Raw genomic sequence first — 26,390 nt, 5'->3', positions numbered from 1 at the left:
CTATGCATTGATCAGCTTGAAAGGATGATCACTGAATGGCATGCTAATGACAATAATGAATAGGCACCAATGTACTCTTTGCAGGGCAATGTGTCAGGTGTAAGGGTCTCTGCAGGACTTGGAGAGTCCTGCGGAGACGAGAACTCTTTGCAGAAACATGGGAGAAACAAGGCTTCTGTGTGAACTGATTATTGCACATCCCTTCTCTAGAGATCTTAGCAGAGTCTTAGTGCAGTCCTGATCAAAAGAAGTCCAAAAGTTGTCTTCTGGTAGCTGACCAGGTCATGCACTGCAATCACAAGATGTTGAAGCAGCGTTAGAGTGTGGGTCAAAGCTGATTAATGACCCATATTTTCTCTCCAAAGGGAAAATTAGCGTTGACATCCTGTCTGCCTCCTTGACTACTCAGAAGTCCTGGTTCCCACTTTATCAGATAACAGCTGAAGAGAAGTCATTGGTACCATAGCAGGGCCATCTCCTGCTGGATGGCAGAAATCTCTGGGTAGGTGCAATGCTCTGCCTATCATCTCCAGCTGCCACTGCACACCTTTTACTGGCATTAATAGTTATTGCTGAAAAGGTGACGTGAGATACTGCCATGTACAGTGAGTGCCTTAGGCCCTGTATCACAAGAAACATATGGTCAGCTTACATGCTAAGTGGAAAGGAGAGAGTCCCACACCAAACAGATGGAAGCTGTTAAAGATGCTTCAGATCAGAAGGACCATGCAAGTCTGTGCTGGGAAGAGCGAATGTTTGCACAGACCAAGCCACAGCAAGGTGAGTTTTTCTGCAGTCTTATAACTTAACACTGAGAACATGAAAAATACTAAGAGAAAGAAATGCAACTTATGGCTCTTTGTTGTAAGATCATTTAAAATGCCTATGTTATTCCCCTTGTTTGAAACCCGTGCTTACTTCTGATATCTTCTAATCTTTCTTCAATCTGTCCTTCACTGGTATGCACGTCGTGTAATCAGAATACAACTTCTGGTGTCTGGAAGTGCTGTGATGCAGCCCAGGATACCTTGAGTAGTGCTTTACCATGTTTCTCATTGTTTGGCCAGATGACTGAATTGTGGAAGCTTTTAGCAGTGCAAAACGAATTGTTGTCAGTATCTGGAAGCTCTTATCTGTGCAGTGGTGTGGGTCTTCACTAAACTCAACCCCTTTGATGCTGGCAGTTACCTACTGCCACCCACTGGAAATAGTGGAGATTTGCAATGTTACTGAGTTGCTTCTGCTGGTGATGAGCACGAGGGATTGGTTAAAGTGATTACAGCCTTTCCTGAATTGATAATCCTAAATTGGTTGTTCGTGAAACAGGTTTTCAGGTTTCCCTTGTATGGCTGTGAATGAAGCAACACAGGCAAGACTGCTGGACATAAGGATGGCAGGTTGCCTAAAGGCAGAGTGTGATAAATAAGCAATTATATACATTCAGAAATAGTGATCTTACTCCCTTGTAATGACAGTGATAAGAACAGCAAGCATATTCACTGCTAACTTTATTAAGTTCCAAATTATGAGGATAGTTTCAAGCTTGGTGTACAGATGATAAGGAGAGGAAGTTGTTGTAAATTATCTTTGTTGACTGTTAATCTGTTGGCAAATTGGTATCAGCAGTGAGTTTTGAGAACTTAATCTGTATTCTCTTTCTACATCATATAAATATATGTTGTAATCAGCTTTGCTCCATAAAAAGTTTTGAAGATATTCATTATAGGTTATTGTCTCTCACAAACCTGGGAATGTTACTGTCCAAGGACCAACTGGATTACACATAGCTGCAGTCCTATCTGCTTCACTGCTGAATTCTTTACTTCTTGAGTATGCAAGTCAGCATCAGGACAAACGCCAAGTGTTTATCTTTCAGCCGGACTTGATTTAATTCAATTTCATTAGAAAAAGAAACCAGCTGATGATGTGAAATGCATGTACACAAGCTAAAATGTAGTAAACCCTTTGAAGATGCTCTTATCCAAAGGAATATAGACCTTAATCTAGCCACAAAACATTTGTATGTTGGCAGTATTGTGTGTGGTTTCAGGTTATTTATCTCAAGTTTCATCTTTCAGTTTTCTGAGTGACTTCGTATTCCCTTGCCATCAGTATTCATCCTCTCATTCCTTCAGAATTTTTATCTACCCTTGTAAGCCTTTCATCCTATGTAAGTTGTCGTTGCAAGTTGTTCAAGAATTACACAACAGATATGCTGGAAACATGCAAGCTTCAGAAACAAAACTTCCATAAGAAAAAAACAGATTATCCTGTATGAGTTGACCAAAGCCTCATATTTGGTGTTTTTTAACATCTCTGAAATCTAGAAAATAGGAACTGCTTTTGAAGTAATTTTTTTTGTTGTCTTCACTCTGGGTTTTTTAAACATATGCTTCATGGTCTTACAGTGGTAATGCAATTCGACAAGAAAAAGATACTGGCAAGTCTTCAGATGTGTAAGCAGAAAAGTGGAAAATTAAATGAGAAGAAAATAAGTACTTCCAGTGTATAGCAAAACATTTTGTCACAGTTATCAACAGGTGGCAGTACAGCAGTTCGGATCATTAGCTTGGAGAAGGATGTTCGAGTAGGAAATGTTCACTCTCAGCTTTGCATCTTTTACAACATGGATCATCAGTAAAAGTGAAAAGCAAGAGCAGTGTACAACCCACAGCTGCTGGGAAAATGCATCCATGAAGATGTAAACAACTGAGAAAGAATACAGCATATCTATACAGAACAATCAAACATTTTTGAGATGTTCTAAATCTGAAAAAGATTTGTGATACATGTACGCAGCAGCATCTATGCCCAAATGTCTTGGTTGATGTGGGAAAAATGGTGCCTAAACTTCTCAGTGGGGTTAAATAGTTGAGTTACTCTAGTGTAGGCACAGTCCTCTGGTTTTAGAGGCTCTGTTGTTTTCCACTGCAGAGCAGATGCCCATAAAGTGTATCCTCTGCTCTAGCAAATAGTTCTAAACATACTGGAAGCCTAAAGCCTTATGTTAAAGCTGTGAAATCTGTTTCATGTTGTGTTATGACCAGAGCACTATAATTTGAGTTCAGAGACCACAAATGAACAAGATTCTTAGGAAGATAAAGTAGCCCGACCACAGGACTTCTGGGTCTATTTGCTTGTCACAGTGCAGTGTCAAGGTTTTTATTTACACAGTATAGTCTGAATGCAGCAGAGATGCTATTTCATCAGCTACTAATAATATTTCTGGAATCGTAGATTAGCATCTTTAATCTATGTATTCATGAGTGCTGCTCTGAAAGTAATGCCTCCTATTTGATGATGTTAGCCCATGATGTCAGAGGCAGATGGTGGTGGCGTGGCAGTAGAGGTTGAATCTTCCCACCAATATTCTCTTACAATTTGTTGTCATGTGCCAGATAGCAGCAGAGGGGCAGTCTGACAGTGATGTCTGACATGGAAAAGTGCATGTGAAGCAAAGCTGTGGAAATGAATTCCTCCATGTGAAAAAAGATTGCACAAATTGATGTTCATTGATTCTTGTTTAACGTTGATGGAGTCCAACCAGCGAATGTGAGCACAGTGAGGCTGTGAGTGGTGCTTTCCAGCAGTGATTACAGTGACATGAAAGACATGCCACATTCCTGACAGCCAAGAAGATTTTTATGAGTGGCACACAGATTCTTGTTCATAGTGGGCAAAAAAAACCCATAGCTAATAGCTATGTTGAAAAACAATGTTTTGTAGCTGAGAATTTGCTCTATCAAATAGTGCTATTGTGCTCTTTGCATCTGCTGTAGTTTCCATGAAAATAAATAGGAGACATTACTTTTATATTTTTCAATTTTCCTAAGCTTTAAAAGCAAATAAATGTTTGAAGTATGTTAAGAGGAAAAGGAGGACCAGAGATTACACTGGACCATTACTTGATGAGATTGATCACTTCACAGATAGGAGTGTAGATAAAGCAAAGGTGTTTAATGCCTTTTTGGGCTAGGGCTCTAGGACTCAAGAGTCACTGTGGGAGTGATAAACTCCAGCCAACTCTGAACTTGCACAGGATTTTCTGCTTCAGCTGAATGCCCAATGGGATTCAACCCATGGTACTCAAAGAACTGGCTGATATTATCACAAGATTTCTGTCAGTCGCCAACCTTGTGAAGTTTAAAAAGAATTAGTGCTGGATTCTGCACTTGGGAACAGGGCGACCCTGGATGTCTGTACAGACCAAGGGGCAAGAGGCCAGAGAGCAGCCCAAAAGGATTCTCTCAGCAGTACGTGTGCAATCTGAACTTCATGGTAGTCAATGAATCTAAGCTTTATGGCATATGCAAACAGCTGTGTGTTGAACACTGTGCTCCCTTGGAAGGTGTAATGTAGTGATGGAGACTTCACATGATTGTCTTGTGGATCACCCTGTAGTCACTGTGTACAGAGGGATAATATACTTTGTATACCATATCTTTGGTCTGATCTGGCAGCATCTGTGATAGTGTGGGCTAATAAAGTTCACATGAGGAATCTTATAAACCACAGTAAGGATTGAAATGGCTGGAAGCTTTTTAAGAAAAGAACAAGTGAAAATTGTATTAGCTAAAATTATTTAATATCATAGGTGTATAAATAAATCAAACCATGAGTTTCTCAGTATAAACATTCAGTTCACAAAATACAATAAATAATTAAATTAAATGAGACAATTGGTATAATAATACAGAAACCTCTCAAGAAAAGTAAATATTATACAAAACTGTATATACCATGCTAAGACACATATTGAAGTGCCCACAATGGACACTCATGACCAAAATCATAAATATATTGTTAAACCTCCCTGGGAGGTAATGAGCTTTTATGGCTTACCCTATGTACTCAGCTAAAGAAACATTCTTCTTCTAACAATGCAGTCAGCACAAAGAGAGTTCACCTTACAAATAAAAACACATCAAGATTGCTTCATGTCTGGAATTGTGGTAACTAGTCCTCCCAACATAAGAGTTGGGCCACTGTCATATTATTCTCCTGAGAATAGTGTTGAAGAACAAGGTGATGTCCTCTTGAAGACTGATCTGTCCTTCGCTGTTTTCTTGTTCTTCATTTGGGATTAAAATAGTACATCCTTGAATAACACACTCAATCTTTCATAGCTGTCACAAATTGAAAACTTAATAGGAGGCCTCAGCATCGTGTGAGTCTTAAGTGTATTTCAAATGTACACAGAGTTCCAGAGTGACTGTGCTGGCACTGCCCAGAGGAGTGGCATCAACTAAGAGCAACTGTGATAATGTTGTGATTAATTTTTCCCATATGTCTGAACTGGATTATCCGCTTAATACAGTTTTCTCCAGGACTTAAGGACAATTAGCCCTTTAAGATCTAGATTTGTTACAGCTTCTTGCTGGTTTGTTTGTTTGTTTAGATCATGGCTTCAGCATTTTGACTAAAGTTATTCTGCAGATATAAGAAATGGTCTTACTTTACAAACGAGTATATTGAGATTCAGAAAACCTACCGACCAATCTTTAGCCACTGCACTTGTTGTGATGTGATCCATCAATTGAAAACAGTGGGGCAAGTCACTAAACAGAAATAGCTACATTACTTAGTTTGTTACATGCTGCCTTGCGTGCAAAAATGAACAAACAATCAAAAAAAATCAACTGTTTCAGTGTAGGCAGGAATAACCAGTTAGCTTATGATATTCTGTTAAGGAAATGGCAATTTTTCTCTTAAGAGATCCATCTTAAGTTAAAAAAAAAGAAAAAAGAAGTTAAAGCAGTTAAAAGCTGCTTTTCAATCTTTTATAATGACTACTAGTAAATATATAATGTGCAGTGTTCTCTTAAAGCATGCTAATCACATTTCACCTCTGCTACGTAATTGTAACCGGGTTTTGTAAAAAACTGATTTGAATGCACATACTGAATTACTGGAAAAGAGATTTATGAGTAAAAAAATGCCTACCTTATATTTTGTAAAAAAGGAAGCTCTTTCCCCATACATACAAGGGGCAGTTCATTTTTAGAATGTTAATTTTCATTCAGAAATGCAGAAACACTGAGATATAGCGGAACATTACTCGGAGGAAAAAGTTTTTCAAACAAATAAAAGGAAAAGATAAAAGAAAGACAATCTGAAGCAAAATTGTCATCAGCCAGAAATAAGGAGATGGAAAGCAAAAAAGAACTGACTGTGGAAACTTTGTTCACTGTTGCCCTGAGGATCTTCCTTCCTCCTCTTAACATAGGTATGTTTTGAAGAAGTTCACATTTCAGGACAGTAAAAATGTGGAGGCAAAAAAAAAAAAAAAGCTTTTTCTGTTAGTTTTTCTGTAGGCCGACAATTGTAAGAAAGGAAATGTTTTTAATAGTGCCTCTCAATATTTCTGGAGATAACTAAGCTTATCATTTTCCATTCCAGTTTCCTTTTTATACTGTATTTCTACTAAGTAAAGAGAAAGTCAGATGGAAGGTTAATTTTTACTGGCGGTCTTTACACTCCCTTCCAAGAGCAGCGTTTTGTGGTTCTAATATCTCTTTGGAGGGTAAATTAACTGCTGCTTCACAGATGGAAGTCTTGAGGTACAGAGTCACAGCAAGCAGAATATTGTTGTACATAATTCAGTTGCTAAAAATTAGTTCTAAGTGATGTGATACTTACTTTTATTGAAAAATAAAAATAAAAAGCCAGCGCTGTCTCTGGCCAAAGTTTCACAGAAATGTACAAGGTGCAGAAGCTGTACAGTGAAGTTTCCACAAAAACTTGACAGGTTTTAAAGAAAAAATTGCTATTTAAAGCATTCTGGTGAATCAAGAGTGAACAGAAGAAATAGTGTTATGGTACATGGATATAAGAGTAAAATATTCTGAGGAAGGAAATACGCTTTTGAGAAGCTTCACTCTGAATAATCATCAGTTACTGCATTTGCTGGATCTCTTGCAGTGGCCTGTCATATCAACCATGAATTTATGTTAGCTTGAAGGAGTCGAGGTGGAATTCTGAGTCCTGAGAGAAGTTTTTTCCCCAGAGAATTCTACAAGAATTCTACATCTCCACTTCAAGCATTTGAGTTAGCCCTTTCCCCGTTGAAACCAGGGCAAATGCCTGGTTAAGTTCAACATGGAAGTATGTCAGATCCATACCATACAGTAAGATTTGTAAATGTTTTTCCACTCTTTCTGTGATAGTTACATGCAGGATATTTTTTTTCATAGTCAGCTAAGATACAATCTAAAAACTTATAAATAAAATTGTGTGTGTGGTATTATTGTTGAAGATAAGGAAATCAGTCCAAGTAGAAACCTGAGTCTTCAAACATACTGGTAACTTTTTGTCTGTCTTCTTTAAAATGTTTCAGTCACTTATGTATGAGATTCATTTGAGATGAATGCAAAAAAAGACTAGCAGCCACCTCATGCATTTCTAGTTCAGTGTAAAGTGACAGTAAAGTCCCACAAGTGAGCCTTGTTTTCTGAAATCATGGAATTTCACTGGTTGGAATTTCACTGTGAGTTGAGGCTAGGATTACTTTCAAATCAGCATCATTCTTATGCTTAGCCATCCAAATAAGCCTCCTTTATATTCTGGGGAGAAGCTTTCACTTACCACACACACAGCACAGCAAAGTAGCAATGAGAAATATTTACATTTTTCACAGTCTTAAATAAGATAGTGTCTGCTTTAAATAGTAGATTTTCAGTAGCCTTCAGCTCTGGTGTATCCACAGTTCTTGAATAACTGTGAAAAAAATGCAGTGTTAGGAATAACAGAAAATACAGGTATCAGTGCTTATTTACAGAATGTCAGAAACCAGACAGGAGGATCCAAATCTAATTGATTACCTTTTGCATCAGTTTTGAAAAGCTGTTCAGAAACTCTTGGGGCTTTTTTCTCTCGTAAGACTGACATGAAGACTCACAATGCTGAAAGATAAAGCAGAGCATGCCACTTTGAAAGATCTGACCATAATTGTAAATAATACTTGAAGACTTCTTATTAAAAAATCTAGCTGATTATAATCACAGCCTTTTATGAATAGTAAAACCAAGACATGGGCTGTTTCAGAAAGGGATTGAAAATAGTAACTACACCTTTCATTCACAATTTTTGCAGTGTTCCCTGTTCCTTTGCCCAGTACGTCACATTGTTGTCATCATTAAAGTGCATACATGCAATTGACTGATAGGATTGGAATGAATTTCTCTTGGAAGTGCACAAAAATTGATATTTTTTGTTTCCAAAGTAATGAAAGATTGTTCTGATTTTCTAACAAGTTTGGCTCTACTGTTAGAGGTGGGGTCCGTTGCAGAAAATAAGGGGCAATGATCAAGACTTTGAGCAGTGGCAGAAAATACTACCTCTCCAGAGTCTGGCAAAATGGGTCTTCTCAAGATCTTCACAGTTTTGGTGAATGTAACATTTACTTGGCTGTTTTTTGGCTGTAATTTCAGTATGCCATCCTGGAAGCAGGTCATAGCTGTGAACAGGCATCCATCCTAGGACAGGAACAGAAGGAACAATTTTAAAAGGAACATCACCACACGTGTTAAGTTGTGATTTTTGTTGAAAATTAAGAATCCAGGATCCAACAGTACTTTTTTTTAGTATAGTTTTAGATACACGAAGGATCCTTTGATTTTCCCATTCTTTGATAATTGCTTAAGTATTTCCTCATCAAATATGTGCCTAAAGTCTCCCTTTGGATATTAATGATGACAGCAGCCTGCTTTTTCTCTTTCATGGTGTGGTTGCACATTAATTTTTATTACACTAACAGGCTGCAAACTCTCCAGAATCTCCTTTCCTGTGTGGTAGCAGTTTTCCTCACTAGGCATACAACTGTGGAAAATACCACCAAAGCCAACCTATTATCAACATAAAAAGAAAAGCAGTGTTTACTGAAGCCCATTTCTAACGCGTTTTCCATTTTTCAAAGAAACACACAGTTAAAACTGCTGATTATGCATATTAGAATGGCTCCAAAGACGTCATCTTTGTTTTGCATACCAACAGCTACCGAAGCTGAATCTCGTCTGGTTTATTAGATGCCACTGCAGTGTGCTGCTTTTGCAAGGACAAGGCAACCTCAGTGTATGTTGTCTATAGCAAACGTTAATAGCATCATCTTATGTTGGTTAGATACAACATTTTATTTTCATTAAAAACCACACTTTTGTGTTTGTTTCAAGCTTCTTACCGTAACCAGACTTGCTTACTGGAAAAAAAGTACTCTTTTTTTCAACAGATCGATTTTCCAGCTGAAACTGAAAACATTTTGTGCCTCATCCGTGATGAGCTGAGAAACTAGCACTTCTCATATATGCTGCTTTTTCTTTTCTTATTTTGCTGAGTTAACAGTTAGCTGTAGGAAGGCCAACAGTCAGAGGGCCACAAGGATTTTTGTTATGTTGTGATGGGTTCAGCATTTTGATGAAGAGGCATTAAAAAGTGTGTACCGGTGGTGAAGTCTGAGGGGCGCTAGGTAAATGTGTAAAATAGCTGTGCCAGAAACAAACATTCTGCACCTGACTCTAACTTTACAGATTACCTTGAAAAACCTTTGCTTCCTGAACTAACAACAGCAGTTAGATGCTTATGTGATTTAAATGGGCACTGTGCCACTGGCTTCAGCTGCAAGGTCTATCTCCAAGGTCTATCCTATTTTCCCTCCAGTCTTTTGAATCAACTCAGTATGAAGTCTTCCTCAGCTTCAGTATCTTTTCTTTTGAGTTTGTATCTTCTGCTATCTTTAGCCTTCCACTACTTTATTTTTTATTTTTTATTTTTTAAATCTCACTTGAGTGTACAGGGAAATGATGTGGGATTGCATTGGGGCTAACATTCAGTCCATTCACTGGTATCTCAAGGAATTCAAAACCAATATTGATAAACCACTGAATTTTTGATGTAATGAAAAATTGTATTCTTCCTACGTATTGAAGGCCAAATTCAAGTCTGCCATAAGCAGGTTATCGTATAAGTAATGCTATGATATTCAAAGTGCAGTTTTATTAAATCTAGTTGTTTTTTTTTTTATTACATCTATTTTTTTTTTTATTAAATCTAGTTTTGTACATTAAGGTGTAACTGCAACTTTGGCGTGCTATAATTTGTATAGAATCATAGAATTGTTTGAGCTGGAAAGGAACTTTAAAGGCCATCTAGTCCAGCTCCCTTGCAGTGAACGGGGACACCTGCAGCTACGTCAGGTGCTCAGAGCCCCATCCAGCCTGACCTTGAGTGTCTTGCCTCTCTGGACAACCTGTGCCAGTGCTTCACTACCCTTGTTGTAAAAATCTTCTTCCTTATACTCAATCAAAATCTCCCCTCTTTTCGTATGAAGCCATTTCCTCACATTCTATCACAGCAGCCCCTGCTGATGAGTCTGTCCCCATTCTTATAGCCTCCCTTTAGATACTGGAGGGATATATAATATATATAATATAATAATAGAATATATAACATACATGTATTTGGATAATTCAATAAATGTAAATTTCACTCCACAGAATAAAATCCTTTTCAGTCTGATTGCTGGTAATAATTACTGTTAACAATTACTCTTAATAATTAGCATTATCTTTTCATCAGGGATCAAACCTGTATCGATCTCAGTACCTTCCAAAATACCTAAATTCCTCATCTGCTATACTTTTTGACAGAGGTACTCAGGACCTCCCAGAGCCAGCCCGTAAAGCTCTGTGCTGCAAATGAACTGTTGTCTTCCTTCCTGGTGTTTTTCAAGAGAAAAAAAAGCAACAACCCGATGAAGTGATTAGTCACTGGGTGAATTTGCTTGTTTCAGAGGTAGCAGTAAACTCTGCAGTAAAATGATGGCTAACCATCTGGCTCTTTTCACTTTGAGGGTACGAGTTAGAAAGAGGGCTAATGAAAAAAAACCAACATCGGGTGCATTACTTTTTGCATTGCAGTTGTTTCTAGCAATCAGATAGAATGGAATGTATCTATTTTGGTCATGCTTCTCTATGTTTTTTGCAAGTCAAAAATGCACCAGCCATAAATCTTAGGAGGAGGCTAACAGCTTTGTGAAAAGAGGTGAGTTTTTTTCCTTTCTTCTTGCAGTTTGCAAAAAAAAAAGTTTACAGCCCTGAGTAAACACCTCTATATGCTGCAAGTGTTTTTTTTTAATATGCATGATGATTATTTTTACATCTTGCTTAAAATTGCTTTCTTTCTGAAATAGGTGTCCACACCCATAAACAAACATGATGGGTAAATTTAAGATAACTGATAACCAGGTCTTCATTGCATGTTGGGGATTATCAAAAGATTGCAGAACACACTGAGTTTCTAAACTTTTAAGACATGCTGTTATTTTTAGCATTTCATTATGCTGTAAATCCCGCATCCTGCCAGTATGTAGATACGTGCACGCTTTCTGTGACTCTAGCGTAACTTAATACATATGAGAAGTTCCTGACTTCGAATAATACATAGTATCATCATTTTAAAAATGTATAAATAAATACTGGTATAAAAAGAAATTTGCGGAGACCTGCTGTGGTTATTTTAACAAGTTATAATGTAAAGAGAATACTTGCAGAATGCAGCTTTGTCTCCTGGTCTGTGTGGTAGCACACACTTTGCTCGCAAGTAGTCTGACAGAAACCAGTGTGACTGCATGAAAGGAAGTGCTATGTAATATAGCCTTACAGTACCACTCTTGACATTTATCTCCAGTGGGAGGGAAAGGGGATCCCTTCAGACTCCGTTCAGCAGTGTTGCCAATGCACCTGGAGCTCACGGTAGCTGGAGGTGCTTCATTGCCCAAAAACTGCATCCTCAGGAGCATTGCTATTCAGGCATTTTTATACTCATGGCACTGAGTAAAGGAAACACTTACAAATTTGAATGTAGATGTGCTGGAATGCCCAACCTAACCTAACCTATCACTAGCCTAATAATTAAGACTGCATAATATAAACACTTCCAATATGAAAAATCCAGGAATAAGGAACTTCTATCAAAGCATCTTCAAACATAGCTTAGCTTGTACTAAGAATTCTAGGTCAGAGATATGAAAAAGAAGGCATGTCGATTTGTCAGTGGAAATAACCAATACAAAATACATTTGATATAGTTAGAAAGAAGTGTTAAACCGGTCTCACCTCAGGGTTTTCTGGTGTATGCAGCAATTCAACATCCTACAATAAAACAAATCTAAGTTAGAAAAGTTTAGCATTTGAGCAATGTCCCTCAAAAGATACATTCAATGCATAATACTTGAAAATAATTTCAGAATTAGGACAAATGCTCTGCTTACCTTATCTTTCACTACATCTTTTAGATGGTCAATTGTCTTTGCAAGCTGTTTGTATTTCATTGCTTTTGGTGGAGCTGCAGTCAGCACCATACTGGAACAGAAGAAGAGCATACAGAAAATAATCATCCTCTCCATACTCTGATGAGTTTTGTTGTGTTAGGAGCAAAGTTGCGCTATCCAAGATGAACACTTCAGTTTGAGCTGTGCTCAGGTATGCCACATACCTACCTATATATTGGTCTTTGATGCAGATGTAAAACCCACCCATTTCAGTTTGGAAAGCTTTGAAGAATGGATTAATGAGTAACCCTTTTTTCTTTTCCATTGGCTAGGTGAGTTTGTGCGTAGGGGGGCAGGGATTGATGGAGTGAATTAAAATATGCCCCATCTGCACATTGGACAGGAAAAAAAGAGAAAAGGGTGAATTCCCATTTTCGCTTTGAGTCAAAAAATGAACGTAGTAAAAAGTAGATGCTTAGAAACCACAGGCCCAGGTAAACAAAGATTCTGCTTTTTTTTTTTTTTTTTTCCTGCTTCTTGCAGCAAAGAATCTCTTCAATCCAATTGAAAATCATCCATATCATGCTGATGAAATATGGCAGGACTTCTTTTCAGAACATTAAAGTATTTATCCTACTTTTCTTTATAGCTCTAGAGGATATGTAGCTTGATCCAGCTGATGTCCATGAACTGTCACCTTTACATTCATGCATGGTTTCTGCAACAGCTGTGGATAAAAGGTCATTTTAACATTCAAGCTAGCTGATGTCTGCTTTTTACTTCAAACTGATTTCACATATTTTAACAATGTGCTAGTGAGTATGTGCATTGGGGGCTGAAAGTGCATTTGCAGGGGTCTGACTTCATGGAGATGCATTGCCATGGGAGAAGTGGATTCCTATCCCATGCCCATTGCCCAGGTGGGAACGATATTGGAGGATTGGTACTAAGTTGTCAGTCCCTCAGAACGTTATCATGTTGAGACTGTGACTGAGTGGATACGGCAGCTAAAAATGTTCAGTTATGTTTTGTCACAGTTAGGCTGTGGAAGTTAGCTTTGCATATCTATGCAACCCCTTCAATGGAGATGTGACACTGAGACTAGAGAATTCTCTTGAGAACGCCGAAATGCCTTTGTGTGGTGTGAAATAGATTAAAAACGCACTTTACAAAATTAAAAGGGAGAATAAAAACAGTGGAATAATCTGAATTAAGAAATAATTCAGATTCCTATGATTTCCTTCAAAATTGTTGCCTACTGCAATGAAGTACGTATGCTACTTCTGAGGAAGCAGATTTGAGATTACTACTTGAAAGACACATTAGTGCTGGGAGCTTTTCCAAGGGACGTCAGCAAGGAATGTTCTTATATGGGGGTACCTCAGTTGTCTTCTTGCTAAATGAGTGCCACGGTATTTATAGACATTCCCAAATATACTCCTTTTTTTGGTTTGTTTGCTCGCTTACTATTTGTTTATTTATCAATTATTTTCCTCCAGCCTAAGCTCCATTTTCATGAGAGAGTAATCTCACTTATTTGCACTGAGCATACAGAGCAGTGCTGTGTGAGCACTAGGGACTTCCGTGCTGCCACCTCTGGGAATCTTTGCAACACCACTGCTCCTAACACTTCATCGCAAGGAGGTAAAATGCCTTTAAATGTCTGTTAAATACTGTCAGTAATAAATGGTTATCAGCACTGTTGTATGACCATTACACGGTTGCTGTGTAGAACAGGTAGAGGGCAGATAAAATCAGTTGAGCACCTTCACTGTGATAAATAAAAAGGTACCTAACTAAGTGTCTTAAATCTTGGCCTCTTGAAGATTTTAAAGCAAAATAGAAGGTGTTTGGACTTCATTTTGATGTTGTCTTACTTAGAAGGCTAGTCTGTGTAATAAGCTGGCACTCTACAAAATGCTTCTATTTTTATCTGTCAGGTGGGTCAATCAGACACTCAGTTGGGATGACTGATTTCTGTCTATTTCAAAATCTCTCACCATTTAATGTGGTGTGTTTGTTTTCTGTATGCAAATGTTTATTCACTATAAACAGTTTATAATCTTTCAGCAACTGGATAGCTTGGAGGAATAGATTTTAAAGGTGTATGCATGTATGCCTACACAAATGCACTTATGCTTTCATGTATGTACAAAATGTCTTCTGGCAAAAGGGGCAGCTAATGACACCTGACAGAACAGGAATCCTGAGAAATGAAAATGGAAACAAGATAGAAAATATTTTCTTCTAGCACAGTCTAAAATATAATTTCATCAATAAAAGGTAGTGCAGTCATTATTTTTTTTTTCACTTGTTTTGAAGGACATGTTTTGTATTCATTTTAGATGAGCAGCCTAGATGGACTGAAGTGGAGGGAATCTCAGGTTTTATTCAGAAGTTTTTAATTTACAGCTAAGGTTCATAAGTGGAAATCAGAAGCAGTAGAGACACTTTGTTTGAGAAACCATAACCAGAACTTATTTTTATCCCTTCTTCATAGTTAAGGAGCAGACCAGTGATATGTATGTTTCTGCCTTTATTGTTAGTGTTTCAAATTTGAATTTTTTTGAGAAATTTCTTTGAGCCCAGCTTCTATAGGTGAACATGCTAGCTTTTATTTTAGGCAGCTTTATTTGGTTGATAGGTTGGAAGGTTTCCATTTGGATGTGAGATTGACTCTGTTAGCATATTAGATGGTTGGCAGTTACTCATGCAAAAATGCCACTGCGTTGACCAGACAACTTCAGGACCACTCAAGAACTTCAGTTAATGCTGTCCGTGTGTTTTCAGGAACTCAGGGCTTGAATGGGCAACATAGAGGCATCAGCTCCTATCGACTGCCATGACAATATGTCATAATTATTTAACTGTTGTCTTTACTTCCATAGTTGGTTCTTAAAGTCTCTATGCTTCGCAATCAGAGACATTTTTACTTCCAGCCTTGATGGCACTGGCTGTTAGCTTAGTCACTTCTGTTCTTACACTGATGCTGTCATTCAGCTTAGATTGTTTTCTCTGACTGATGTTTTCTCATTTGCTTAGCTTAGAGAGAGCAGTCAGACCCCTTTGGGCCCCAGACTAAGCACACCGATGCCTTTAAGTGTCCCTGTCCTCTGATCATCCCATCCATTCTGCTCTGCACACCTCCATTGGATTGGCAGACACCTCCATTGGAATGGTTGATAATATTCTGGATGAGGTCCCAGCATCTCACTGTGCAGGAGCTATAATATTGTATTGAACCATCTGGATGTGATTCACTTATTACTGACTAAAATTGCATTTTTGTTGGTCCTTGATAATTTGTTGGACATGAGTAACGCACAGCTACATTGTGGATATTACTGTGTCACTGGGAGTCATTTGCAGATTCCCAGGACTGTACTCTCACACTTGACCATGTCCTACAGCTGTATAGAAGAACCATACCTGTGTAGCTAACAACCATTTTAATTGTCATCTTTTGTTGTTTTTTTCTTTTTCTAAAGTAATAATTAAGGGTCTAATGCAGTGATCAGACTTTAAATTAGAGCAGTTTCTAGAGATAGTCTGAAAAACAATGAGACAGTTGTGTATGGGTGGTCCTGAGATTGTCACTGTAGGAAAGAAAATAATTACAATGGCAGACAAAGGCAGCTTTAAATTCCCTGAACCAAGCTCAAGCAAGTTGAGAACTGTTTTAAAATTCTCTTCTTGTTTAAAGGAGGCTGTGTCATTGCAAGCTTCATTTTTTAAAAAAGAAGCTGTTTTGTTAGACTCTGGTTCTCCATGTTCAGGAATATTTAATGACATTGCAAACTAAGGGAGAACTCTGCTGATAGATGCCAGGTTGTGCATGCTGCATGTAGTCCCAAAAACACTTTTTATATCAATGCACTGTAAAAGGCAGCTTATTCTATCAGAGGAGACATTAATGTGAATGGTAAGTGGCGGTGAAAATCCCTGTCTATTTTACAGTGGAACCTTATGTGTGAAAAGATACCTGTAATACAGCATCAGAGAGCACTTGGGCAGCAGGTATTTAGTGAAGCATTGTCACTTAGTACCCAGAAGCATCACAAAAATTTGGCAGACCTCATCTCTTTACCAGTCTAGCAGGATAATTCATGGGCTAATTGGAGGTATACTAATGAGACAGCTCTATCTAAAATATTCCTAAATTAAATCTGTTGTATTGTAAATCAGTTATGAAGTCAATGGAGCAATTAGAATAGGAAACTAAACAACTAATTATTTGGTAATGTGATAGCAAGTGGTTGCATATCATTTCTCTAAATTTGTGTAGTCTTCTGTTTTGTGTTAGAGGCTCTAAGAGCATAATAATTGTTTGAAGAAAGGCACACTGACAGAGAAAGTGAAATATAAGGACAAAGAGCTTCCTTTTTGTCTAGGCAGTGGAGAAAACTCCTTGATATCCCTCTCATCAGATAAGAGTGAGCAACATGGTTTTTATATACGTCACTTCTCTTTTGTGGCTTAGGAACATGCTGAGTCAAATAATGATACTCACTCTCACACTGTCGCCTGCCTGGTCTTGGAGGGATGGCTGCAGAGTGGAAATCTGAAAAACCTCCATCCCTGGCCCATTAAGTGAAGTCCTCCTCTTTCCTTTTTGCGACATTGCCACTCAACACCCAAGTACTGAATGACTTCGACCCTGAAAACCTGGTTTCCCCACCCACATTTTCCTTTACAGTGTAGCTGAATGGAGGCTTTTCCCACAGCTTAGTCATTGCTATGGCTCAGCCAAAAAAAAAAAAAAAAAAGGAGAAGCCTGTAATGCACGGAGCTGCTTTCAAAGAATTTTTGTAACTTATGTATGTGACGTTCCACATGTATGCCATCCATGGGGAGAGTGTAGGAAAGCAAACTGGAAAATGTGAGCCTAGAAAGAGGACCTTTATAAAACAGATCTTGGAAAGCTAGTTTATAAAATATTTCTGACAACTCTCTCCAAATATTATTTTCTTCTTCTTAACTTTGTGTATGTCTTCTGTCTTCTAACCTTGCTTAGAAAAGAGGAAAACTAACTACCAAAAGCAGGGAAAAAAACCTCTTCTTAGCTATAAGTTATATTTTCTATGAAAATCAGAAAAAATACAACTCTCAGTGTGGTGAAAAGGCACTGAAAAATTAATAGACTGCATATAGTACAATAAAATTATTGAGATTCTCCATAATGTTCCTCCACAATGTTATGTTATAGACAGTTTCTAATCCTCATTGAAGTGGATTTGGCAAATAAAAAGATCCCATGCAGTAGATGAAGGAATTGAAAGAACAAAGGGAATGGCTGTGTCAGGAGACTGTGTATTATATATATAGCAAGGAAAAGAGCACAAGTGCTCATCTGGCTGAGTTATAAAGTAGAATCTTACAAGTTCATTATTGGCGAGTCAGATTAAAGTAACTGTGTTGTACTCCATCTTCCTTGCTTCTGGATACTGAAAAAAAAACCCAGAGTAATCCTCCTGCTACTCTTCATGATAAACATTTCATTACCATAATTGCCCAACCAGACCAAAGTCATGAGCAAGAAATTCCCCAAACAGGTAGAGCGTTTTCTACATGGGGACTAAATATGTGAATCCGCAAGCCCCAGTACTTTTTTCTTTTCACTAGTACAAAGTGATGGACACCTGGAGCAGAACTAGCTCACAGTCCTGGAGCTGGCAAGGCATCGTACCTGTCCCACACCTTTTTACAAATCCAAAGGTCATTGAGAAGAGACAAATCAGACCTGGTAGGTAGTACAGAGAAATCACTGGATAGATTTCTTCTGTCTGTGGAGAACTTCCATGAGTGTCAAAGAACCCCCATATCTGTGGTTCATAGTAGGGGCTGAGCTGGTACCTAGGCGCTGTGTGTATGCCTGTGTTCAGCCTCTGGCTATTACTAGATTTAAAAATCATTTTTTTACTCTTTGAGTAGTGAACATCAGCTACATTATAACCTCTGGTTCTTGATTGCAGATAGGGCTGAGATGCAATGCCATCACGCAACAGAAAAAGGTAATGTAAGAATGAAAGAGACTTGGATGGAAAATAGAACCTGCTTTCAAGAACAGGCAGAGACTTTCTGAATCTAGTACAGCCCTGTTCATGTTTTTGTCTAAGTTTTGGAAACAGCTTCAGTTAGTGAAGATGCATGAGTAATGCAAAGCCATTTGCAAATGTTCCCGTACTGTCTCATTTGCTTTGTACCAAGCGTTATAGTTTTAGTGTTCTTTTTTTTTCCTTTTTTTTTTTTCCTGAAGGAGTGACAATGACTGTAAAGCAGAACAATTTAACGTTAACAGTAGTTGTATATTTGTTAAATACCAGGCGCGTCTTGCTCCTCAGTCAACCCAATGGTGTTTTCTTATGCATGAAGTGTGGTTGATGTATTTCTTATCAACAAATAATGACAAACTGTATTGAGAAATGCCTGTATTGAGACATCCAGAGCCTGACGCAAGGCTGGACCAGCTATGCACAGCACAAGATACTCAGAACTGTCCTTTTGAGGCCATATCACTTCAAGTCTTCCTTTTATTGTTGGAGCAATCACCCACCTTCTGGGTAGTACCTTTCTCTGCATGTAGGAAGGAAGAAGCCTTGCTGGGTCACTGAGTCTAGTCTTCTGCCATTGCAGGCATTCACGTCATCCAGTCTCTTTCACATCTCGGCTGTGCTCTCCTGCATAAGTCATTATCAGTTCAATCTTGGTAACGATAAGAGCTCAGAGCTTTTTCTGCGCTTGTGCTGTGTTCCAGCTTCTATAGAGCATCTTCATTTTTATTCACAGCACATCTTACCCCACTACTAAAGGACAGCCACCTTCAGAAGACAAGGCAGCAGCTGTCAGGATATCAAGATAGCAATTTGAGGACAGAAAGTAGTTCTTCAGCTGAAAGACACAAGTGTACAGGGGGATGAGGGCTATAAGCAAGAAAAGTCAGTGCTCCTTTTCTGTATTGCAGCAGTGAAATCTCCTGCAGCTGCATGGTGGCATTTCTCTGTGGCTCTTCAGATCTTAGGAAGCATGGCCAGCGGGTGTGCAATCTTTCTACCACAGGAGTGTTCTCTGTATGTAACACGTTTTGGAAGAATTCCATTAAAGAACAGTATGGCGTGTGGTGTGACAAACTGTGACGTGGTGGTACTGAAACCCAAATGTAAATGTCCTGTTCATTCAAAATGATCAGAAAGAGAAGTCAAATGAGATGTATGCAGATGTTGGACAGGGAACAGAGAAAGCAGAACAACACAAAGAAAAAGTTCAGTCTTTGTTAATTTATTAATGTTTATGAAGAGGGGGAACAGAAGTTGAAAGAGATTTACTTCTATTTTACAACATCAACACTATCAAACAAGTAGAAACCAAGCCACTACAGGCTCAGAATGGGCAAATCTGCTGCAGTTTCTGGCCGTGTGTGACATACAAAAACCACTGGCTTTTGGGCCTTCCTGTTGTGTCAGTGTTGACATTGCAGTCTGTATTTCAATATCAAAATTAGAGGTTTGTTACGGATTTTGGAAGTCATTCTCTGGGTTTGATGAGGCTGCTGTGCTGGTTTCGGATCTCTCCAGCAGTAAAATTGTTTCCCTATTGCGTGGTCTAGAGCAAACAGTGGGACACATTTTTGGGGGGGAGGGACTGTGGCCTCTCTTCCCTCTTTTCCAGCAAATATGCACTGATTTTATCTTCCTTACAGATACCTTCTACATCAATTTATCTTTAAAATCAAATACAGTTTTTTGCTTTTTATTATGTTTTACTTTTTTGGCATGTGTTGGTAGAAGCAGATAACTGAATACTGCTTTTATTTCTAAATAGTTCTGGGTTCTCTTGCATTACCAAAATATCTTTAGATTTTACTGCTGATCATAAATGTCTTAATGTCTATGCATGCATACACAGTTTTTATTAGAATTATTTAACGATACTTCTGGTTTAAAGATCAGTAAACTCATTGACATTGTTTTCCTGCCATGGCTTTTGTTTCCCAGGTCAAGGAACTGTGTCATGCCATATCATGCTGGGGCATTTCTGTGGCACAGTGAGAAATGGTGAATGCAGAGGAGCAGCGTGAGAATACACAGGAGGATGTGGTCTACCTCCCCTTGAAGTGACTCCACATATCTGCTTGCAGACCAGCTCCTCAGCTTCTATTGTGCACTACTACACTGAGTGCTGCAAACCACTGTGTGAGCCATCAGATGCTTGTGCTTCAGCTCCTGCACAGAGAAGAGGCTCTATTGTCACGCTGTGTAACCAAAGAGCCGGCTGATGCAGGAGGCACCCCTGCAAACCTCAAGCTGTAGTAGCACAAGTGCCTTCTTCAGCAACAAAGCCAGTTAAAGAACTTTCTACTCCATGTCACCACCATTCTCTTGTGGCTCTGCGTCACAGTTTGTCTTTCAGGAGCCTCTGTTACAGCTGCTGGTATCAATGGAACAATCCAAGTTAAAAGTCCTTCTAGCAAACAGGGAGTTTGCCTGTTCGTTTTACTTCATTTTGATTAGAATTATTTTACTACCAACTCTGCTTTCTCCATAGCACAACAGGTTTACAACGAGCAATGCATTGCTAGAAGTCAGAAACTCCTCTTCTAATGGCTCTGCTGCAGATCAAAACCATGGATCGCCTACGCAACAAGTACCTCCTAGCACACAGGGCCGAGGGGGCCACTGGGTATCACTGAGCAACAGCATTCCAGGAACAGCAATTGTTTGCCAGTGCAAGTAGAATTAAGCCCTTTCACTGTGGCTGAAACATAGTTTCTGACAGAATCATTTTAAGGAAGAGAATTTAGGAAAGTCTTAACCCAGCAGCCTGGTCTACATTTAAAATTTGCTGGTATTATGTCACCATTTTGTTGAGTTTTGTTTGTTTGTTTTGTTTTGTTTTGTTTTGTTTTCCAGGCAATTATATCAATAACATCTCCGATGTGGTTGCAACTATACCATTATAGAATTGTCTTAAATAGCAATACGAACTATCCCATTTCTCGTACTCTTTGAATATAATGTACTTAGTTATGACTTTATGCTTCAGTAAATGTACTATTTCATTGTTTACAGCAGGTTACAGAATGCTCAGAAGCTGCTGCCTAATACTATACTTAACAGATAAAACTCAAATGCAATATCTCTAGAATAAAGAAAAAAGCTTGGTCTATTTTTTCAGAAATTGATTGGTCTGCCTTCATCTGCAGCCAGATGCATATAACGGACGTGAATGTGTATACCTGCATCAACAGATTTATATTGTATGTGTGCACTCATACACATTTTAAAAGCTAAATGATACAGTTGCTTTGCATAATGAGTTTCATTTTTTTTCACAGGTCAGCACCTTTAGTGAACCCTGGAAAAACTAATGTGCGATCAGTCATCGCACTGAAGCAGCAGCACCCGTTCAGTAGTCTTGGACAAAAAGCTGAATGCTGTGGTTTCAGTCACTTATCATTGAAACCTTGTGGTTCTGTGTAGGAGGTTGCACAAGCTGGACACGTTTGACATCCTTGTTTCTGAACGGTGAAATCTGTACATCTAATTTATGAAAATTATCTCTGGTGTGATTTTATTCTATTTTTTTTAATGAAGTCAACATTATGTTTTCCCTGCATTCAGTGGAAACAATAATGGAAATGTTTTAAGATGTTCTGTGAACCCGTTTTGACCTTAAAAGGGAGAGTAATAAAAATATCCTTGATTTTGATTAAGTTCTAAGAAGGAAATTAAAATTAACTACTTGGAGTTGCAGTTGAGAAGAAAGTATTTATTGGGTGGGGAAACAAACAGAGAAATGAGCTGTGAGAAGTCACATAGACGTTATGAAATAAAAACCTTCCAAGTGAGAATATGATATTAAAAAAAAGCAACACAACAAAGTAAGATAGTTTAGAATAAACCAAGGTATCTGTTGTCTTTCAGACAGTCTCTGCAAACTGATAAGTTCACATGCAGGGCAAATGCAAGATGTATCTGCAGCTTAAACAGTTGAAGTTGCATCAAACAAGCAAAACAGTATAAGTCATCTCTTAGTCAGTTAATGCTTTTTTTTTTCCCCTTTTATTTTATGCTAGGTACAGTGAAATAATGCAGTTTCTTGACAAGTGAAATATGCTGATGTTGGTGCAAAGGATATCACAGCAGGTATGTGTAACCGGAATTGGAAGGAGGAGAAAATAATTTTTTTTGGCTTGTCCATGCTGTGTAGCTTCAGAAGAAATACATCCACAACTGCATTGCCAAACTGGAACTGGGACCCACCATGGACTCTTATCTTCCTCATTTACACTTCTGCTTCTGCCTTCTGCTCTGGTGAGTGCCTGCCATCATTTAAATCCCCAGAAAGCTGAGCTGTGGCAATAATAGATAGCTGAACCTCTAATAGTGGCAAATCACCTTCCTTTCTGTCACAAGCAGCAGAACTACACTTAGCGCCAACAGAAGTATTGCCTCTGAGAAGTAAATTCCCAGGAGCATGTGTGCCATTCTCTGTGGTTAAACATAGTAAGCAAATCTAGGGAAACAAGATGATCAAAGACCTTTGAATAAAATACAAAAGAAAAGAAAAAGAACATTTGAGGTACAAAACAAAGTTACTTGCTAAAATATATGGTCATAGAATTATAGAATGGCTTGGTTGGAAGGGACCTGTAAGATCATCTGGTTCCAATTTCAGTGTAAATAAATGACCCTAGGTGAAAAGCAACTACTCATTGCATCTGTGGGAGTACAAAAATCTGTCAGGAAGCTTTAGTTGAAGATTATATAATACTTCTTTGTGAGCAAAGATTGAAAGTGTCATCACCTACTGTTGAGGGAGACTGTCAAGTTTCATGTTAATAATTTTCAGTAATTTCATTTCTATATCAAAACATCAATAGAAAGCCATAGGTTTTAGTTCCTTCCTACAACTTCATTGGTTCTGATGGGAGACTTGTTTCTTTTCAAAAAGGAAAAAAAGAAGTGTTACTCTCTTATTGTACAATTCACTGGAAAATAAAGATGTCTTGTCCTGCTGGTGTTTTCTTTCCAGAAACCTGAGCTGATAATCATTACAACTGCAGCTGCAAGTAAGTATATAAGCAAATGGTAAAATTGCTATCTTAAGTTAGTTTTCTGGACAATTACATTTTTTATTGCTTGTTATTTGTATGCCTGTTGCAGAATTATGACACCAGATTCTTTGAGCATACCATGCTGTTTACCTGAACTGACTTGTGGGGAAGCTGAGAGAAAAATGAGGGTCCGCTGCAGGTGCTAGCTGAAATCAATGGCAAACAACCTTTTTCCTCCATAATCATTGCAAGCATGGAAAATGTAGATAACCAGAGAAGTACTGTCTTTTTGAGCATCCGAAATTTACCTGTAAGTAATATCTTAAGATTCTGTTTTCCTCTGTATATCAGAATTTTCAGTCCACATCTTCTGCTGGTTATCACAGGGATTACACAACTGCACTGTTACTGAACCCTATGAAAAACTATCTGTTCCTCTTTTTTTCTCCTTTGCTCTGTAACTACAGTTCTTGATACCTGGTTGGCAGCATTTTAAAGTGGTTCTAAGCCACTCCATTTCTACTTGTCTTTCTGGGACTGGTCTTCCTCCCAGCTGACCTGCCTGTTGGTGGCTGAAGATAGGCAGTGGTGCATAATTACTGTACACCAGCAACAGGCACCCCTGTCCTCTCATTGCAGTGCTGTGGCAATGTGGAGCAAAAGCAACAGCTTACATCTCCCATTCAACTGACTTAATCTCCCAGTGTTGAGGGCCCAACTCAAAAGGACGTTCTTTCCAGTACCAGCCATTCACTAGCTTTGTGTTTGCTTTCAGGGAATGAGTTTGCAGAATGACCCAGACCAAACTGCATTATGCCCTGGTAGGGTGGATGTGACCTACCCAGCCTTCACCTTCAGCTCAGAACTTCATCCACTGTTGCCATCAGCAGAGCCATTTCTGGCAACTGTGTATGTGCTTGTAGCCCAGCCACAAGCAAAAGAAAGTGTTAAGAGCTGAAATCAGTAGGAACCTTGTATTTTACTTGCCCTTTGGACTGGTCGAACAGTGCACAGACAGCAGTTCTTTTAGCCTCACCACCCTGATCTTCCATACTTGTGTCCATGCCGTGCACCATGCAGTAAGAAGATGCCAATTGGACTCTACAGTCTGCAAAATAATTCTATATGATGTTGCTACACAAAGGGTGGCAGCACAGAGGGAAATGGAAACATTAAAGATGAGAACTGGAAAACTCTTTGCTTTTGTTAGAATGCTTTTGTCAGAAATGGCCTGAAGGAACAGAGGAGACGAATACGCAATTTCCAAAACAGTATGGGGAGATCAAAGGAGGCTGACGTTCTTTCAGATTGCTGTTGTGGCGGATCTGCAGGAGGAAATTAAAGACGAACATTACTCTATTTTGGAAGGTGCCATTAAAAATGCTGCATGTTGAAGAAAGCAATAGACACTGTAGCTTTCATCCTGTTTTCTTCTTGCCACTGCCCTCCACGTTTCTGTGTTGGCCATGCTGAGTTTTCCTGAGATAAAAACCATCATTCAGTTCACTTAAATCATCCTTACATTGAACAAAGATTGAACTGTTTTACCTTCTGATATAGTCAAATGCCTTAGAAGCTCTCCCTGCTCAATCTCTGCCTTGCCTTGTTGTCTCTTCTATTGCTAGACTAGTTCAGTGCCTAAGAATCAAACAAAACATATTTTTCCTCTTATCAGTTCCTATTTGATTGTATTGATTTTATTCACTTCCTATTGAAACGAATAACTTGAAGTATCAAAATATTTCATGTTGACACTTTCACATGAGCATTTCAATGTTCTGTTTATAGTATTTCAGGCTGCAGTTCTTTCTTTTTAATAGTTTTTATGAGCTGGGAAAGAACTTTTTCTTCATAGTCTGATGCAGAATATTAATCCTGAAGTGAACTCCTTTTGCTTTGTCATCTCAGAAACTGCAGTGTGTTTTGTGCCACTGCATACATCTTCTTACAAATGTAAGGTTCACCCCAGCACCCTGCTTTAGGCAGTGCAGCCTTTACCAGTCATTCTCTTGGAAAAATCTGGAAGAGCTGTAAAAAGTCTGTGTGGTTTAGGGAGAACCTGGCAAGCATATATCTGACTGAAGTCTGGAGGCTGGAGAAAGGCTGATATTCTTCTATTTTAGTAATGCTTTTCTTCTTCTAACAGGGCCAGAATGAGTTGCTTTGTTCATTAACAGATCAAGCTAAGGAATCTGACTTACCAGCTTTTGGGACAAGCAGTCATTTCTTTTGTTGTTGTTTCTTTTTTCTCCTTTACAAATTAAATAGTGTGACTTTTGGAATTTGAAGTGTGCCTTTATATTTAGCCTGCTGATTGATGTTTTACAGAAAGGCCTGTTTAACCCATTTAATTTCGAATATTGCAGTAATAACCAAGAGAAGCCAATATTTTATACAATAACATTTTTATACCTCCTTATTTATGTAAAATAGTCTTTGCTATTGTTTAACATCTTCCATAAGGTAAGTGGAAGATGGCCTTATATGGGTTGATGTGGACTGCTATGCCATGGATCTGCACAGACTTCTTTGTGCTTAGGGGAAATGATACATAAGAACTTCAGTTATCTATTTTTCAATTCCTGTTTTATCCATTGACTGGAAAGAACAAGCAAGGTGCTGGAAGCACAGTGAGCACTATGACTGAACCTTGCGATGGACTTCTTCCAAAAAAATCTGCACTCCCACCCTTCTTGAAGGTATTCAGTGGAAAGCATGATGCAGGTTACTCAAGGCTTGCTTGAGGAAAAGCCTCTAAACCAGCTCTGCATTTCTTCAGCTTAAATGAAATGTCCCAAACCAGAATATGAATGAAGATTTCATAGAATCATAGAATGGTTTGGGATGGAAGAGACCTTTATGTTCATCTAGTTTCAACTCCCCTGCTTATCGGCAGAGACACCTCCCTCTAGACCAGGTTGCTCAAAGTCCCATCCAGGCTGGCCTGGCTCCCTTCCAGGGAGGGGGCATTCACAACCTCACTGGGCAACCTGTTCCAGTTTGTCATCACCGTCACAGTGAAGAATTTCTTCCCAATATATAGTCTAAACCTACCCTCTTCCAGTTTAAAGCCAT

The 26,390-nt window shown here is 38.6% G+C and overlaps 2 protein-coding genes across 2 annotated transcripts in view; one reads left to right on the top strand and one right to left on the bottom strand.

The window, feature by feature from the left end:
- Positions 1-1,509: 1,509 nt before the first annotated feature.
- Positions 1,510-12,397, bottom strand: IL21 (interleukin 21). The gene is made up of 4 exons (XM_048943116.1): positions 12,263-12,397; positions 12,108-12,143; positions 8,337-8,474; positions 1,510-7,901 (listed from the first exon to the last, which is right to left on the bottom strand). The coding sequence occupies exons 1-4, from the start codon at positions 12,395-12,397 to the stop codon at positions 7,809-7,811; spliced, it is 402 nt and encodes a 133-aa protein (XP_048799073.1). The 3' UTR covers positions 1,510-7,808.
- The window catches only part of BBS12 (Bardet-Biedl syndrome 12), a 56,996-nt gene continuing 38,936 nt past the window's right edge, over positions 8,331-26,390 (top strand). Inside the window, exons 1-5 of the transcript XR_007376729.1 lie at positions 8,331-12,473; positions 12,595-13,906; positions 20,254-22,572; positions 23,213-23,330; positions 23,425-23,625. The gene's annotated coding sequence lies outside the window, so the exon portion shown is untranslated. The remainder of the gene's footprint in view (positions 12,474-12,594; positions 13,907-20,253; positions 22,573-23,212; positions 23,331-23,424; positions 23,626-26,390) is intronic.

Source organism: Lagopus muta, chromosome 4 (assembly GCF_023343835.1).
Source record: "Lagopus muta isolate bLagMut1 chromosome 4, bLagMut1 primary, whole genome shotgun sequence".
In the NCBI taxonomy this organism is placed as follows: Eukaryota; Metazoa; Chordata; class Aves; order Galliformes; family Phasianidae; genus Lagopus; species Lagopus muta.
This window is presented reverse-complemented; position numbering and strand designations above follow the sequence as displayed.

Excerpts from the sequence above, each read along its gene's own strand:
- IL21 (XM_048943116.1), bottom strand. The coding sequence starts at position 12,397 with ATGGAGAGGATGATTATTTTCTGTATGCTCTTCTTCTGTTCCAGTATG. Across the intron at positions 12,144-12,262 it reads AAGATGTAGTGAAAGATAAG|GATGTTGAATTGCTGCATAC; the intron begins GTAAGCAGAGCA and ends GTTTTATTGTAG. Across the intron at positions 7,902-8,336 it reads TTTTGCCAGACTCTGGAGAG|CATTGTGAGTCTTCATGTCA; the intron begins GTAGTATTTTCT and ends TTTATCTTTCAG.